Genomic DNA, 14,592 nt, shown 5'->3' with positions numbered 1-14,592 from the left:
AGTGTGTGTTAAACATCTTGTCACATCTGCAAAGTTATAGAAGAAAATATGTTGTAAAAAGACCATGGAACTAGAAACAAATGTTAAGGACCATAGTCTAAAACAGCCAAAGTAGGTATCATGGAAAACTCATACCACTGACTAATCACCTTAACAGATAATTTACATCTCTCATTTCCTGAGTCAATTAAGTTGTTTGAGATTAAACCAATATTTTATCACACAGGAAAATTGAAATGTTATTTCTCCTTTTCCAGCCAGAAAAACAAAAATGTTTCTGCTCTTGAAATTCAAAGTTGAACACTGTTGTGTATCAGGAGAAAGATGGACCAGTCCAGCAAACATCATTCCAATTAAAAGTTACAAAAATTTGAAGCATTGCTTACATGTTCTGTGCTTAATGTTGTGCTGACAGAGTCATTGAGTGGTAAAATAAGTTTGTCATCTCGTTTACCCCCTGTAACAGAAATAAATTTTAAAAAATCAATTTATGAGTAAAAGCGCATATAACAAGTAAATTAAAACTGTGACACAATTATGTATATGTACTCACATTTGCCTCTCATTCCTAGCTTGTATCCCATCATAAGTGGCCTATTGTTTTTTACGATAGACTCATTTATTTTAGTTTTACCTTTGTAGCTTGATGCCCTTCCTCTTGCCACAGTCATTAGTTGAGGAAGAGAAGCTGTATGTGCTATCTGCCTTTCTGAATCATATAAACTTTCTTATATGTGTTATATTTTAACTGTTTATGTATCTTATTTTCTGAGGTGGTGACTGGGGACCAGCCCAACTTTTGCCTAAACAAATGTGGAAAAATGCCTACAAACCACACTCAGACTGGCTGGTGTATGAGACCAACAATTGTTAATCCATCACACAGATTCAGCCCAAGTCTGGGTCACCTATCACGTCTCATAAACTAGTGCACTGAGCATTAAGCTATATGAGCAGGTTATGTACTTACAGATTTATGAGTGACTTATCATAAGCAAGCAGCTGAAAGATGGAAATAAGTAACACATTAGTTAATGCAGGAAACTGATGGATGTAATTTTTTAAAAGGACAGCAAACAGTTACAGTAAATTGACATACAAGTTGAGTTTGTTCAACATTCTTCTTCCTGGAAATGCACTTTCTTATAGATAGTTTTTCCATTACTGGAAGAAAAAATTCAGAACTAATGATAATTCAATAGGTTGTATGTTGAACATGATGGCACTTAACTGAATCTTACAACACAAAGTGATGACATTTAACTGAATCTTACAACACATGACATGGCGTAAATAAAACATTTAAAATAACAGCTATAGAGAAAGAAACTCAATAGAAACTTAAATGATGTTTGAAATAGATGTGCCCTCTTCACACAGCACAAGTCACATCAATGCATAGTGTAATGAGCTCGTTAGAAGTGAATTCAATTTTTTTGTAAAGTTGCTCTAAGGGAAGAAAGCTGAGAGTGGCAATAAACCTGATAAGATCTCAGAGATGCTCAATTAGTCTAGTCAATGAAGGAAGATTAAGGGAAAAAATTATATAGTCACAAATTTTTGTACAGTGGTAGGTTGCAGGGCCATGGATGACAAACTATCTTGATTAGTGAGGTATGAGTGTGGGGATAGGGGCCATTTGAAAGTAATTTTTTTTTTATGTTTTGCTTGAATAACTTGAAAACTGCAACTTGTAGCAAAAATGTTTCGCAGCACAAAATTAAACTGCATTAAATTTCCTACAAAAAAGATGCCTTTCATATTTTTCTCTAGAACTAATAGTTATACTGTTGCAGTGGATGTAAAAATCACAGATTATTAAAAATATTGTTTTAATTGTATAAAATTAATTATTATTGTTAAATGAAGTGGGTTAAGAACAAATATTAAATTTCAGAATAAAATTCAGTTGCTAGTTCCAAATATATTTTTATTTAACTTTACCAGTTTCAATAAATTATTTTGTCATCTTCAGAAGCATACAAAATTACGGGTGTTATAAATATTTAGACCTTTGTTATGCACTTATGTAAAGTATAAACATTTATGTAAAGTACAAGAAGTATACTGCAGAAACTTACTTAGTATTGGTTTAGCAAAAGCCAACATCATCTTCATACAAGCATAATGCAACTGAAGACTTAATTTTATTCTGAAATATATACTGCAGTTGCTGACTATTACAGCCATGAAAAAAAATAACAAATATAAATGTGAGTATCTCATCTAGGTACAGCAGAACTGCATTAAAGGGTCAATTGTGTGCAGAGTGTATAGCAGGGGTGGTGAGGGAGGTGGGGGGAAAGGTGAAGGGTTAGAAGCACAAGGGAGGTAGGTCACCAGATTGTGGTCACGCATGTCCCTCCTTCATACATCTGCAAACTGAAGAACAAGCAGGTGAGTCACCACTCTCTTTACCCCACCATATCACAAGAAGCAACTAAATGCTGTTTCACAAAGTTATAACAACCCTTCTGCATCTCGCCTTATGAATCACCAGTGACACATTGTGCAGACATACCCACAATGCATTTATTTTGTGCAGAGTGTATTAACACTACATGGAATGCAGATATGAGTTACTAATAATACTAGTGCAAGAAGTGCATATGGACAGATTTTATGTAAATTTCTGCACACTGTTCTACACTGATAGAAGGAATTTGATTGTTAGTCATTCTGTGTGACAATTGTAGTGTTCTCCCTGGAAAGACTACTCCCCCAACCACAGGTTCTGCTTGTCTTTCAATTTAAACAGACTCCATAGCATTTTCTATCCAGTCCTTTAAGGAAGTAGTCAAAACAACTTCACTGAACTCGTGTTTATGTAGAGGAGTTACTTTTCAGTCTATTGAGTAAGCACAAATTTACAACTGTTAAGCGAGCTATTATGTAAAATAACTCCCTATAAACAATGGCTGAGAAGTGTTTAATTTGTGGGGTATTGTCAGTAACCTATGTAGTGTTGATGGGAAAGGGATTGGCTTAGTAAATATAGCACCTTCTTGTTGTCTACAATTGACGGCACCTTGTAAAACTATGTAATCATGTTGTAGTCAGACTACACTTCCCTCACCATTACTTCATTACTGGTACTCTGCATAATTCTCTTTCATTTAGGTTGGTTGGGTTGTTTGGGGAAGGAGACCAGACAGCGAGGTCATTGGTCTCATCGGATTAGGGAAGGACGGGGAAGGAAGTCGGCCGTGCCCTTTGAAAGGAACCATCCCAGCATTTGCCTGGAGTGATTTAGGGAAATCACAGAAAACCTCAATCAGGATGGTCGGACGCGGGATTGAACCGTCGTCCTTCTGAATGCGAGTCCAGTGTCTAACCACTGCGCCACCTCGCTCGGTCTTCTTCCATTTAGGAATAGCTGGCACTTGCAGAGCGCACTGCACAGAGTTGAGCCGCTTACCATACATCCACAGTATTTCTTGCAATGAGAATGTGAATGTGTGTGATGGAGTGGTATGGATCAAGTTCAAATCTACGACAATAATCTGCTGTAATGCATTGCTTGACTTATGTTAAAGTACGTGAAGCTTTCTAACACTAAGGTGACCTACTACTGTCACAGAGGGAGCCAATTTAAGCTCTGGGCCTCTTCAGGTATTGGGAGAGCTGAGGTTAAGGTACCCTCATGTTGCAAAATGTATTCCTGCTACTGGTAGTGGAGACAATGAAACTGACTTTGTTGAATACATAATGAGAACATGTTATACTTGGGGCAGGTTCTGTAGTGTGGTAGATAGATGACAGCTACAACTATTGAGCTTTTTTTACATATTTGTGCACTTAACAACTGCAAATAGGTACTGATATAGCTCAGCAAAGTTATTTTGTCTAGTCACACAAGAGATATGGTCAAGAAATGCTGGGGAGGTATAACCTATCAGTGCTTCTGCTAGGAGAAGTTGCCTTTCCTGGAAGATCACTGAAGCTGCCATGTAGGATGACTAAGAATTAATTTCCCTTCTAGCAGAACAGAACAGTGTGCAGAGATTTACATAAAATCTGTCCATATGAGTTTCCTGCATTAGTGTTATTAGTAACTCATCTCTCTTTTCCATGCAGTGTTAATGCGCTTTGTGAAAAAGAAAACACTTCTGGGCATGTTTGCACACTGTGTTGCCAGCAATTCATAAGACAAGAGCAGAAGTGTCAGTATAGCATTGTGAAACACCCTTTAGTTGCTTCTGGTGATATAGTGGAATAGAGGGAGTGGCGACTCACCTGCATGCTCTTCAGTTTTCGGACCTATGTAGGAGGGAACTGCATGGTCACAATCCAGTGACTTACCTTCCCTGATACTTCTACTCTCTTTGTTATTCAGTTACTGGTAATTTGGCAGTGCAATCATTTATATAAACGAAAAGTTACAAACAAACTGAAAAAAAAAGCAAATCAATAACCAAAACAATTCTATGCTGCTCCAACCATACAATGTATCATACTTGTTCCTTATCAGCAAGTGGACCTCGAGATAGTCAAGAATTGCTGCTTAAGCCTGTTCGAATCTTCATAGGCAGCCCTCCCGAGGGAACCGAATCTATATAAGGAGAGTTTCTGTGACAATGCACTGCTAATTCAAGATAGTTTCAAGTATGCTCAATTGGGTTCATGTCATACGTAAGCAGATCCCGTCTCAGTGCTTCACAGGCCTCAAATTAACCTTAATAGTCATGAGAGGTGTATGACATCTGCACATAATACCTACTTAGAACACAGCTGACAAACTTCCATGTTGAACCTGTGGGACTGCTGTGGTTGTAACATGCACTGGGAGGCCATGTCCATCCTTTCTACAATGACTACCAGGTGTTAGATAAATTTTACTTCGATGCTGTCAAACCAGGTTCCATCCCATTTGAGGATTTATACTATTGTTCAGAATGGATGCCTAGAGGTCAAATTAAATGTGTGAAGATGGCTGTGAATAGTGTCAGCAAACTTGGATACATAATGAACAGTGTACACCTATTTTCCCATATTATCAAACCAAATTGTTCCAACTATGTACAGCCATGGAGCATTGTATATTACAAAATTGTTGAGGCTTTCGTGGTCACTTGTTGACAAACTGCCAATTGGCTTCTGTCTCGGGTTCTTTGGCTGACGTTCGTCTAATGATTTTTCTGACGTTTCGCCAGCACGAGTGGCTGGCATTGTCAAAGCTTTGACAATGCCAGCCACTCGTGCTGGCGAAACGTCAGAAAAATCATTAGATGAACGTCAGCCAAAGAACCTGAGACGGAAGCCAATAGGCAGTTTGTCATTATATATTACGTTGGAACCAAATGTTGTAATGTACGGTATTTGTTAAGTCAGTGGCCTCAGATGTGAGAGAACGGTTGCTCATACTCTGTCCATCATTTAGGTTTTCCTAAATCATTTTAGGCAATTGCTGGAATGGTTCTTTCAAACACAGCACAGGCAATTATATTACACTCCTCAATAAGAACATGTATATATATTTCAAGTTGAAATACAATATTTTAGTTTTTACTTGTACTGAGCCAACAAACAACAGTATGCACCAGTGTGCACTTCAGTATAAAGAGGGAGACAGTTCTGTCACATTTAGTACAGTTGATAATTGTATAGATGGTGTAACAAGCAAAAAGTTTTTAGAGATGGAATGAATACATGAAGATACTGGCAAAAAGCTTGTCATATGCATGTTTTACTCTTTGGGTTCTATCACTGGTTTGTAACAGTCAGTGTCTTGTGGTGACATACAATTCCTACATACATTTCAGTTCTTAGCAATAGGTTTCTTTTCTTGGGATCAAAAGTACTAAATACGGATACTGTTTTTAAACTGCAGAAAAGGGCTGTAAGAATATTAACTAGAAGTATTAGTCAGGCTGATTGTACAGTACTGTTTAAAAAACTGAGTATCCTTACTGCACTAAATGAGTACATCTACCAATCTGTTGTGCATACAGGGTGAATCACCTAAAACTTGCACCACAAATATTGTGGAAATGGAAAGTACTAGTGACATACGTTTTCCACAGAATGGATTGATTGTCAGGGGCTCATATTGTTAGCCAATAAACAGAGAGTAATAATACTTAGAAAGAGTATTTTTTGTTCAAATATACATTATTTATATAGAACAATGTCTATTGACATTAACAAACTAAAAGTAGGGTAAATTAGAATGTCTGTGGCGTTTGTCACAAGATTCTAGTGTGAGTCATTTATGAGATATTTTATTTTGAAAAGTTTCTATGCTGAAATTTGTTCATGCCATTCAACCTGCATAGTTACTACGTACAATGTGATTACGTTTACTTATAGTGTGCTTGTGCGTTCCTTGAGTGCAATGTGACTTGTTAGTCAGTTAATGTATGACAGTCTAAGCAGCAGGTTGTGAGTGAACAATGGAATTTACCAATGCAGAACAAGCTGACATGCTCATGGTATATGGAGAGTATAGGAAGAATGCAGTTCGTTCTTGTATGGTGCACGTGGACAGATATCTCAACAGACATCAACAATCTCAGCAATTATTTATCAACTCCTTCAACCAGTTACATGAAAGTGGTAGTGTAATGCCTAGATAACCTTAGAGAAGAAAACAAGTGATGACAGAAGAGGGAGAAATTAATGTTCTTGCAGCTTTCACACTTGATCTGCATGTTAGCCCCCACACAATCACTTGAGGGAGGGTCGTATGTCAGGGAAGTATCCTATGCATTCTCCGGCAACACAAGTTCCATTCCCATCACATCCCTCCATCAAGAGCTGCATGGAAATGAGTATAAGAATCATGCTAACTTCTGTATGTGGGCATTACCACAGGATACTCCAGATGTATCATGTGTCTTGTTTAGTGATGAAGCCACATTTACCAATCATGGTCTCGTAAATTGCCGAAACAAGGACTATTGGTGTGTTGACAATCCCTGGTGGCTTCACCAGGTGAAATATATTTGTCCATGGAGTGTAAATTTGTGGTGTGAAATAGTGAACCACCAGCTTATAGGTCTATTTCTCATAGGTGGAATACTGAACATGCACAAGCATCACACCCTCCTAACAGACCACCTTCCATGGTTGCTAGAAGACATTACTCCCAGCCCATATCGCAAGAAGTACTACAGCATGTTTTCAGGAATTGCTTCCAAATCTTTGGATTGGACGCAGAGGACCTGTAACTTGGCCAGCCCATTCCCCTGATCTGACATCTGTAGCCTTTCTTCTGTGAGGAAGTCTGAAAGATGCTGTCTACAAGGACATACCAACTACATCCAATGATATTCAGTGAGATATTACTGCAACCTGCTCAGACACTGCTGAAATGCTAGCACATGCGTAGCATTCATTCCACACCAGACTGGAAGTGAGTATTGCCACTGCTGGTGGTCATTTTGAACACAACCTGTGATGGTCAGTTGTCTTGTTACTGTTCAGAAGTCAGGTAACTAGTGTATGCACTTAAATTGTTCTTCAGTGTGGAAACTTTCCAAAATACGATATTTTGTAGATAACTCCTGCAACAAACATCACTGACATTTTTATGTATCCTACTTTTAGTCTGTTAATGTCAACAGGCATTGTGCCATTTAAAAAAGTGTATGTTTGCACAAAAAATACACTTTCTAAGTATTATTACAATCTGTTCATTTGCTAACAATGTGAGCTCCTGGCTACCAATCCATTCTGTGAAAACCACACATCAATAGCACTTTCCATTTATGCAGTATCTGCAGTGCAATTTTTAGGCGATTCACCCTGTATAAAAGAAAACCTTACTAAGTATTTCACTACTTGTTCTTTACATATTTATGGAACAAGAGCCAGTATGGGCTTACATTTACCAAGGAAAATAAAAAAAATCAACAAAGCAGCATTTTGCAGTGGCGAATAAGATTGTACAATAAATTGCCAGAGGAGACATAAACAAATTCTAAAATGCACCTGTTTAAAATGGCAGCTAAAGCATTGTTTATAAGTAATGCGTACTACACAATTAAGAATTACTTACAGGATTCAGAGTAATCAATAATGAAAGAAGATTACATTACCTTGTCACATCACAGTATTTAAATGTTTTTGCAAGAAAATCATGTACCAAGATCTGTAGAGTACGACAGTAACGACTTTTCATTCTTCTGAGTTCAATATCGCACTCATCATGGGGGCATGTGGACTCAGTTTGTCATTGGACTGAGGGGAAGACATGAACAGTCAGTTTTCAGAATGCACTAGAGTTAGAGCAAGGGCTTTAACAGGAAGTCATGATTCCAGGGGCATCAGGGGGGCAGGGTCCTTTAAGTGTGTAGTGAAGAAGAGTAAAACTGTGTTTACATCAAAGAACATCATACAATACGGAGCAACTGAATAAGGCGGGTGAGTTGTGAAGTCACTGACCTCATATTCAGGAGGATGTCTTTAAGTATACTTATATATGTGAGAGTATGTATATTTTTTAAACTATTCCTTTTCATTATATTAGGCCTATGATGACAAACAATGTGTCACTGTAAGACGCTCCCTAGAGGAATGATTGAAAGATTGAACCCTATATTATTGTAAAATGATCATTAGAAGAATAAATTACTAAAAAAAAGAGTGAGTCCATGGTCTAGATTTTAACTGATCCTTCAAGACATGTTGACAGACTGAACTGAGAATCTTGATTTACTTTAACCTTCTTTACACAGGATTGTGTACACAGCAATTTCCTGTGATCAAAAGAATGAAAAACAAGTTTCCAAAAAAAACACAAACTTTGCAAGTTTTAGTGAAACACTGCTTCAGCAACAGGAAGAAAATTGTTACCTTTTATTTCTTCCCTATTTGTTAATCCTAATTCTGTATTTTGGAACTTTCCCTTTTCCTTTAATATTGTAAAGTATTGTTACAGAAGACTGAATTTTTGAGGTTCAGTTCTATTCTTAAATTTATGTGCTCAGCAGTCCTGACTTGTTTGTTGCTGAATCAGCAATTGATAAGCAAATGTAAACTTTTATCTTTTGTTTTGAGTAAATAGTATTTCTGATGTCACAATTCAACGCTATGAACATTCAACCTCACTGTCGAGGATTGGAGTAGTGTTCTGACTTTTACTTTCTTAGTGTCTCATCTCCACAGCATAGGTCCTCATTTTGTGGTCAACATCAGATACTTACTAAGGCCAGTACTCACACCATTCAGAAGTCATGATGAGAAGTATGTCACAACCTATCATCTGGGGACAATAAAAGCAGTGGGAACACTCATCTCATAAGTCCTATGAATTTAATTAAACTGCTCTCTACAATATATATATCTAGTATGCCCAGTCACTGTTTATCCACCCAGTCCACGACTGAAGACGAGGGTTACACATTAACATCTGACATTTCTATGAGTGGAAATAAAGACCTGCTTGAAAACCATCATAACATATTCTCCACATATTTTCTTTACATATATAAACATCATATTCCTGATGGCTCTAACTTACTACTTTGTAGATAAATAGATCCTTACTCTAAGTCTGTATGTACAAGGCATGCGTAGTTCAACCAGTGTCAATCTCTCACAATACAAAAGTGAGTCACCGTTGCTCCATTCATATAGTTTTCTTAGCAGCCCTATAGACACGCTTAACATTTTCAGTTTACTTAACAAGGAATGAAGGTATACCATCTTATATCTTGTCTCCTTCTAAATCAGGTATTTGCCCCTCTGCATTTCTTTACAATTCAATGGCGCTGAATTTTTAAAGTTTGTAATTCTATGAGAAATTGTTTTTTAAAAAAGTTTTGTGTGAAAGATACTCCTGGTACAAATTCTCTTACGCTTGGTGTAGTGCCATAAAAAATACTTTTTGCAATGAACGGGGCCCCTCAGACAGTAAAATGTTAACTGCCACGCACAAACTATTTATTTTCGACAGAATTAAACAGCCAAGATATCTGGCATTTCTTATCTGCCGGCTGTCGAAATTGTCGGTGGCTCTACTGTGTATTTTCAAATTAATGTTTTATAAAGGTAATAGTGATAGCTGTGATAGAAGCTACCACAGTTGATAAATTTCGTACATTTCCTTTACACGTTACGTTCTACAATATTTTCTTAACAGAATGTTATCATTCTTGAAGCAGAAGACAACTTCGTAGTAATGTAAAGAAGCTTTATAATTGAAAGTTTTCTTCTGACGTGATTGGAACCAAATACAGACGCCGAAACGTCTCTGTGGACTAGTTAAGTGAACTTCAGTCACGTAAAAAGAAAGTGATGTACAGTATAACAAAACTGAACTCACAGTATTTTATAACTGCAATATTAACAGGTGCGACGCATGTAACAATCTTCATATTGTCCAAACAAAACGCAACGTTATTGAAACCAAACGTCGAGAAGCGCCGAGATGCAAATATATATTAACCTCTAAGTCAAGTAGGCTTTATGTATGCGCCGACGTCCTAAACTACCGTTATTACTGTGAGAAGTAACCGTATAACATCGTCAATATTGCGTGGGAATTACGGGCACATAAAAAACACAAACTGCAACTATTAATGAGTTTGTAATCATATTTATTTATTTTCTTATTTTCGAAAAGCCGTGTAAACACAGCTCCTTAACCTTTCAAATGTAGACGTCAACAAAATCTTCACATCAAAGATACTATTTATATGTAGAGTGACCTTTGCCACCGCGTCCTACAAAGGAGATCATGGAGGTAAGACTTATTCTTACCTCCATGATTCAAACGACACCAACTCCTTTACTGTATCTCTTTGTTCCTATAGCAAACATTACTGTTATAAATAAACCAACGGAGAAAAACGCAAAAATACGGACAATATATTGTGGCAGTCGACCGCGACGGTAAACAAGCGAGATCTTAGACTGCCCAAGGGGAGAGGAGCGGTGTGTGGCAGTGAGCACCGCCTCCCTCTGAAATGACTGCCATCCTACATCGACGTTCTCCTCTGTCACTAAAGTAGAACTGACGTAACGGTGCTCGTGATCACTGATTCCTTTTGATGTGGTGAGAGTACCATTCGAATCCTTTCATGCACCAGGATAAGTCTCTACATTCATTTGAAAATAAGAAACAAAAGCAAACTGGAGTACACAAAGCATTTGTTAGTGGCTATGGCTCAGTTTTTTTCTACTGTTGGCGGTGGTAGTTCAGTCCCAACCTCTACTGGTATCTGATGAAACCATATTCAAAACGCTCTCCACCTAAAACTGCTACGAATTAGTGTCGATATTACGAACTCAGACGCAAGCACAAACAAATAGCATTGTCCCGAGATGAAGTGACATTCGCAGTTTAATCACACTGACAACACGCGCACAACGCAATGCACACTCCATAGATTTTTCTACTCTATGATTTTCGGGCGAAGAAATAAGGCTCTCAGCACTATGGGACTTAACCTCTGAGGTCATCAGTCCCCTAGAACTTAGAACTACTTAAACCTAATTAACTAACCTAAGGACATCACACACATCCATGCCCGAAGCAGGATTCGAACCTGCGACCGTAGCGGTCGCGCAGCTCCAGACTGTAGCGCCTAGAACCGCTCGGCCACTCTACCGACGCGAAGAAATAAGCAGACGTGTAAGCTGTATGGTATCCTTCCGCAGGAGGTTCACCGCGCTGAGACTCGATACGACCACGAAAGTCAATAGGCGTCCCCGACAGTAGAAACTGCGCCTCTTCGAGTCAAAGTGACATCACGGTGAAATGCTACCAGGGTGAATCTAGCGTTTTCCGTCTGCAAGCAAGAAAAGAAACAGCATGGGGATAGAATTATCCACATTGTGCCGTCTTGAGCTCTAACCAAGGGACAAATGAAACATCAGAAATGGAAGACCAATCGAAATGCGCTACGTTTCACCCACATGCGGGTTTATATTTTAACCAATTCACATGTGCTTTGTATTCTCGCTTTGTTATTGCCTGTTTGAAGCTCGCAGCAAATTCAGCAGCGACATTATGGACGAACAAAAGAGTGTAATAGCTTGAGTGAGTGGATCTCGGAATTCGTAACGTATTCGCGAAAAAGAAGTTAAATTTGTAACAGCGAAAAATATAAATGTCATTTAAGCTGTACTGTTAGATTACTGCGTAACTGTACCTTCGAAACTCGCAACACATTCGGAAACAAACAGCAAAGGGAGGGAGAAAAGTGTCCCAAACTGGACTCCTACATCCACATCTGCATCCACATGCATATTCTGCAAACCACCATGAGGTGCATGACAGGGGGTAGGTCCCATTGTACTAGTTATCAGGGTTTCTTCCCGTACCATTGATGTATGGCAAGTGGGAACAACGACTGTTTCAATGCTTCTGTGCATGCGGTATTAATTCTAATCTCATTGTCATTATCCTTATGTGAGCAATATGCAGGGGATTGTGGTTCATTCCCAGAGTTATAATTTAAAGCCGGTTCTTGAAACCTTGTTAACAGACTTCCTTGGGATAGTTTATGTCTATCTTCAAGAATCTGCCAGTTCAGTTCCTTCAGTATCTCTGTGACACTCTCCCATGGATCAAACAAACATGTGACTATTCGTGCTGCCCTTCTCTGTATACGTTCAACTTCTCGTGTTAGTCCCATCTAGTATGGGTTCCACTCACTTGAGCAATATCCTAGAACTGGTCACAAAAGTTATTTGCAAGCAATCAACTTTGTAAACTGATTGCACTTTCCAGTATTCTACCAATAAATCGAAGTCTACTACCATATTTACCCACGACTGAACCTATGTGATCATTCCAGTTCATGTTCCTACAATGTTTTACCACAGTCTAACATAAAAGTCGCAACTCTCCAGCTCGTTTTTGTTACCCACAGCGATAGCAGTACCCCAAGCGGCCAACAAGTGACACTTCCTCACACGATATCGGAGTAGTTCAGGTACGATACCAACGACTATATCGATTTGCAACAGAGTTTTTACACTAGCGAGTGCATGAAGTGCCATAACAATCGACAATTACAAGGAAACGACACCTTATTTGACATATTTAGCTTCCTAAACCCCCAGGGAGGTACGAAGTGGTACATTACAGGGCACTTTAATTACGATTCTCTTGAGATGTACAGACATTTGCTGAGTAACATCGTTTTCCTTTAATAATAAAAAATTGCTATTAAACACTAGAAAACCTGACCTTTTGCAGAAATACGTCTATATCTATCCAACGAAGCAGAGTTTTGTTCGCTACATTTTTAATCAAATCAGTGAATGGGGAACGTAGGAGACCTATATGGATTGTAATACCAACGTTATTTTACGCACCCAATATGCCATCACTCCTGTAGCTCAAGGTAAAACCACACAGACGTGATAATAAATCGTCAAATGCAATAAAACTGCTTCCCAACACAGAAGAAACCAATTTAACAATTGCTAAATTTGAGTCACGAATGGCAAGAATCTTAAACACATTCGCTTTTGAAGCAAAAGTAATCACATTTAGAAAAATATTAGTTCATTAGGAAGCCGGTAGAAGTGTAAAAATGGGCGAATCATTAGACTACATAAAAATTTTTAAGTGTCTAGGACTGTTTTCTACATGTATTTCACAACAGGTCATGTCTCCTGCTAATTTACTATCGCATGGAACGCAAACACATAATTATTCCGTTACTTAAGTAAAAAACATTATCCTTACGAACGTATGTAATTGTCTGCTTTCTCAGCGCTTGGAGCGCTAGTGTCACTCCTACTTTCATATGGTAACAACCTTCACTGACAACAGTGCGTGTTGTAACTGAAAGTATATACTGTGGAGTCGCACCCAGGTATTTGTATGACTTGGCTGATTCCATCAGCGACTCACTCGCATTATAGTCATAGGATACTGTGTTTTCCAGCTTTGTAAAGTGCACAGTTTTACATTTCTGAACATTTAAAGCAGGTTGGGAGTCTTTGCACCACTTTGAAATCTTATCAAGATCTGACTGAATATTTATGCAGCTTCCAGACAGTACTTCATTGCAGATAAATGTATCACATGCAAAAGGTCTGAAGTTACTATTAATATTGTCTGCAAGATCATTAATATACAATATGAACAGTAAAAATTACAGCACATTCCCCAGGGGCACACCCGAAGTTACTTCCACGATAACACACTGCGTTCTCCTTACCAAAAAGCCCTCAATCCAGTCGCAAATTTCACTTGATACCCCATATGATAGTACTTCTGACACAAGCGTATGTATGGTACTGAATCATATCCTTTTCGAAAATCAAGAAACAGTTTTGTCGATCAGTTCTACTACTCTTCTTGTAGAAAGGCGACCTATGCTTTTTTCCAAGAACTGTGCTCAAGTTTTTGTACGAGGGATCTATGATCATTTGTAGGTAGAAGAAGGGCTAACTCAACTGCAAATTCAGTATAGAATCTGGCTGGGACTCCATCGGGCCCTGGAGCTTTCTTCAGTTTTAATGATTTCAGCTGTTTCCCATCACCACTGACACTTATTTTTATTAACTTATTTCATATGGCTTTAAATACAGCATCAGATTGCATCAGTAATACAGCATCAGATTACGTCTGGTACATTTTGAGATAAAAAGATATATGGACAGTACATACTGATTATAAGATAAAAT

General features: G+C 38.2%; 1 protein-coding gene across 4 annotated transcripts in view; it reads right to left on the bottom strand.

The window, feature by feature from the left end:
• The window catches only part of LOC126188193 (diphosphomevalonate decarboxylase), a 62,994-nt gene extending 51,399 nt beyond the window's left edge, over nt 1-11,595 (bottom strand). Inside the window, exons 1-2 of one of the 4 annotated variants that reach the window (XM_049929733.1) lie at nt 11,450-11,595; nt 387-457 (exon numbers count right to left, since the gene is read on the bottom strand). In XM_049929733.1, the coding sequence (XP_049785690.1) occupies nt 387-457; nt 11,450-11,468 (90 nt within the window). In that variant the 5' untranslated portion in view covers nt 11,469-11,595. The other 3 variants (XM_049929735.1, XM_049929734.1, XM_049929732.1) reach the window with 3 other exon arrangements.
• Between the last annotated feature and the right edge of the window lie 2,997 nt (nt 11,596-14,592).

Source organism: Schistocerca cancellata, chromosome 5, assembly GCF_023864275.1.
Source record: "Schistocerca cancellata isolate TAMUIC-IGC-003103 chromosome 5, iqSchCanc2.1, whole genome shotgun sequence".
Lineage (NCBI taxonomy): Eukaryota > Metazoa > Arthropoda > Insecta > Orthoptera > Acrididae > Schistocerca > Schistocerca cancellata.
The sequence above is the reverse complement of the archived record's forward strand: the minus strand, read 5'-3'. Positions and strand labels throughout refer to the sequence as shown.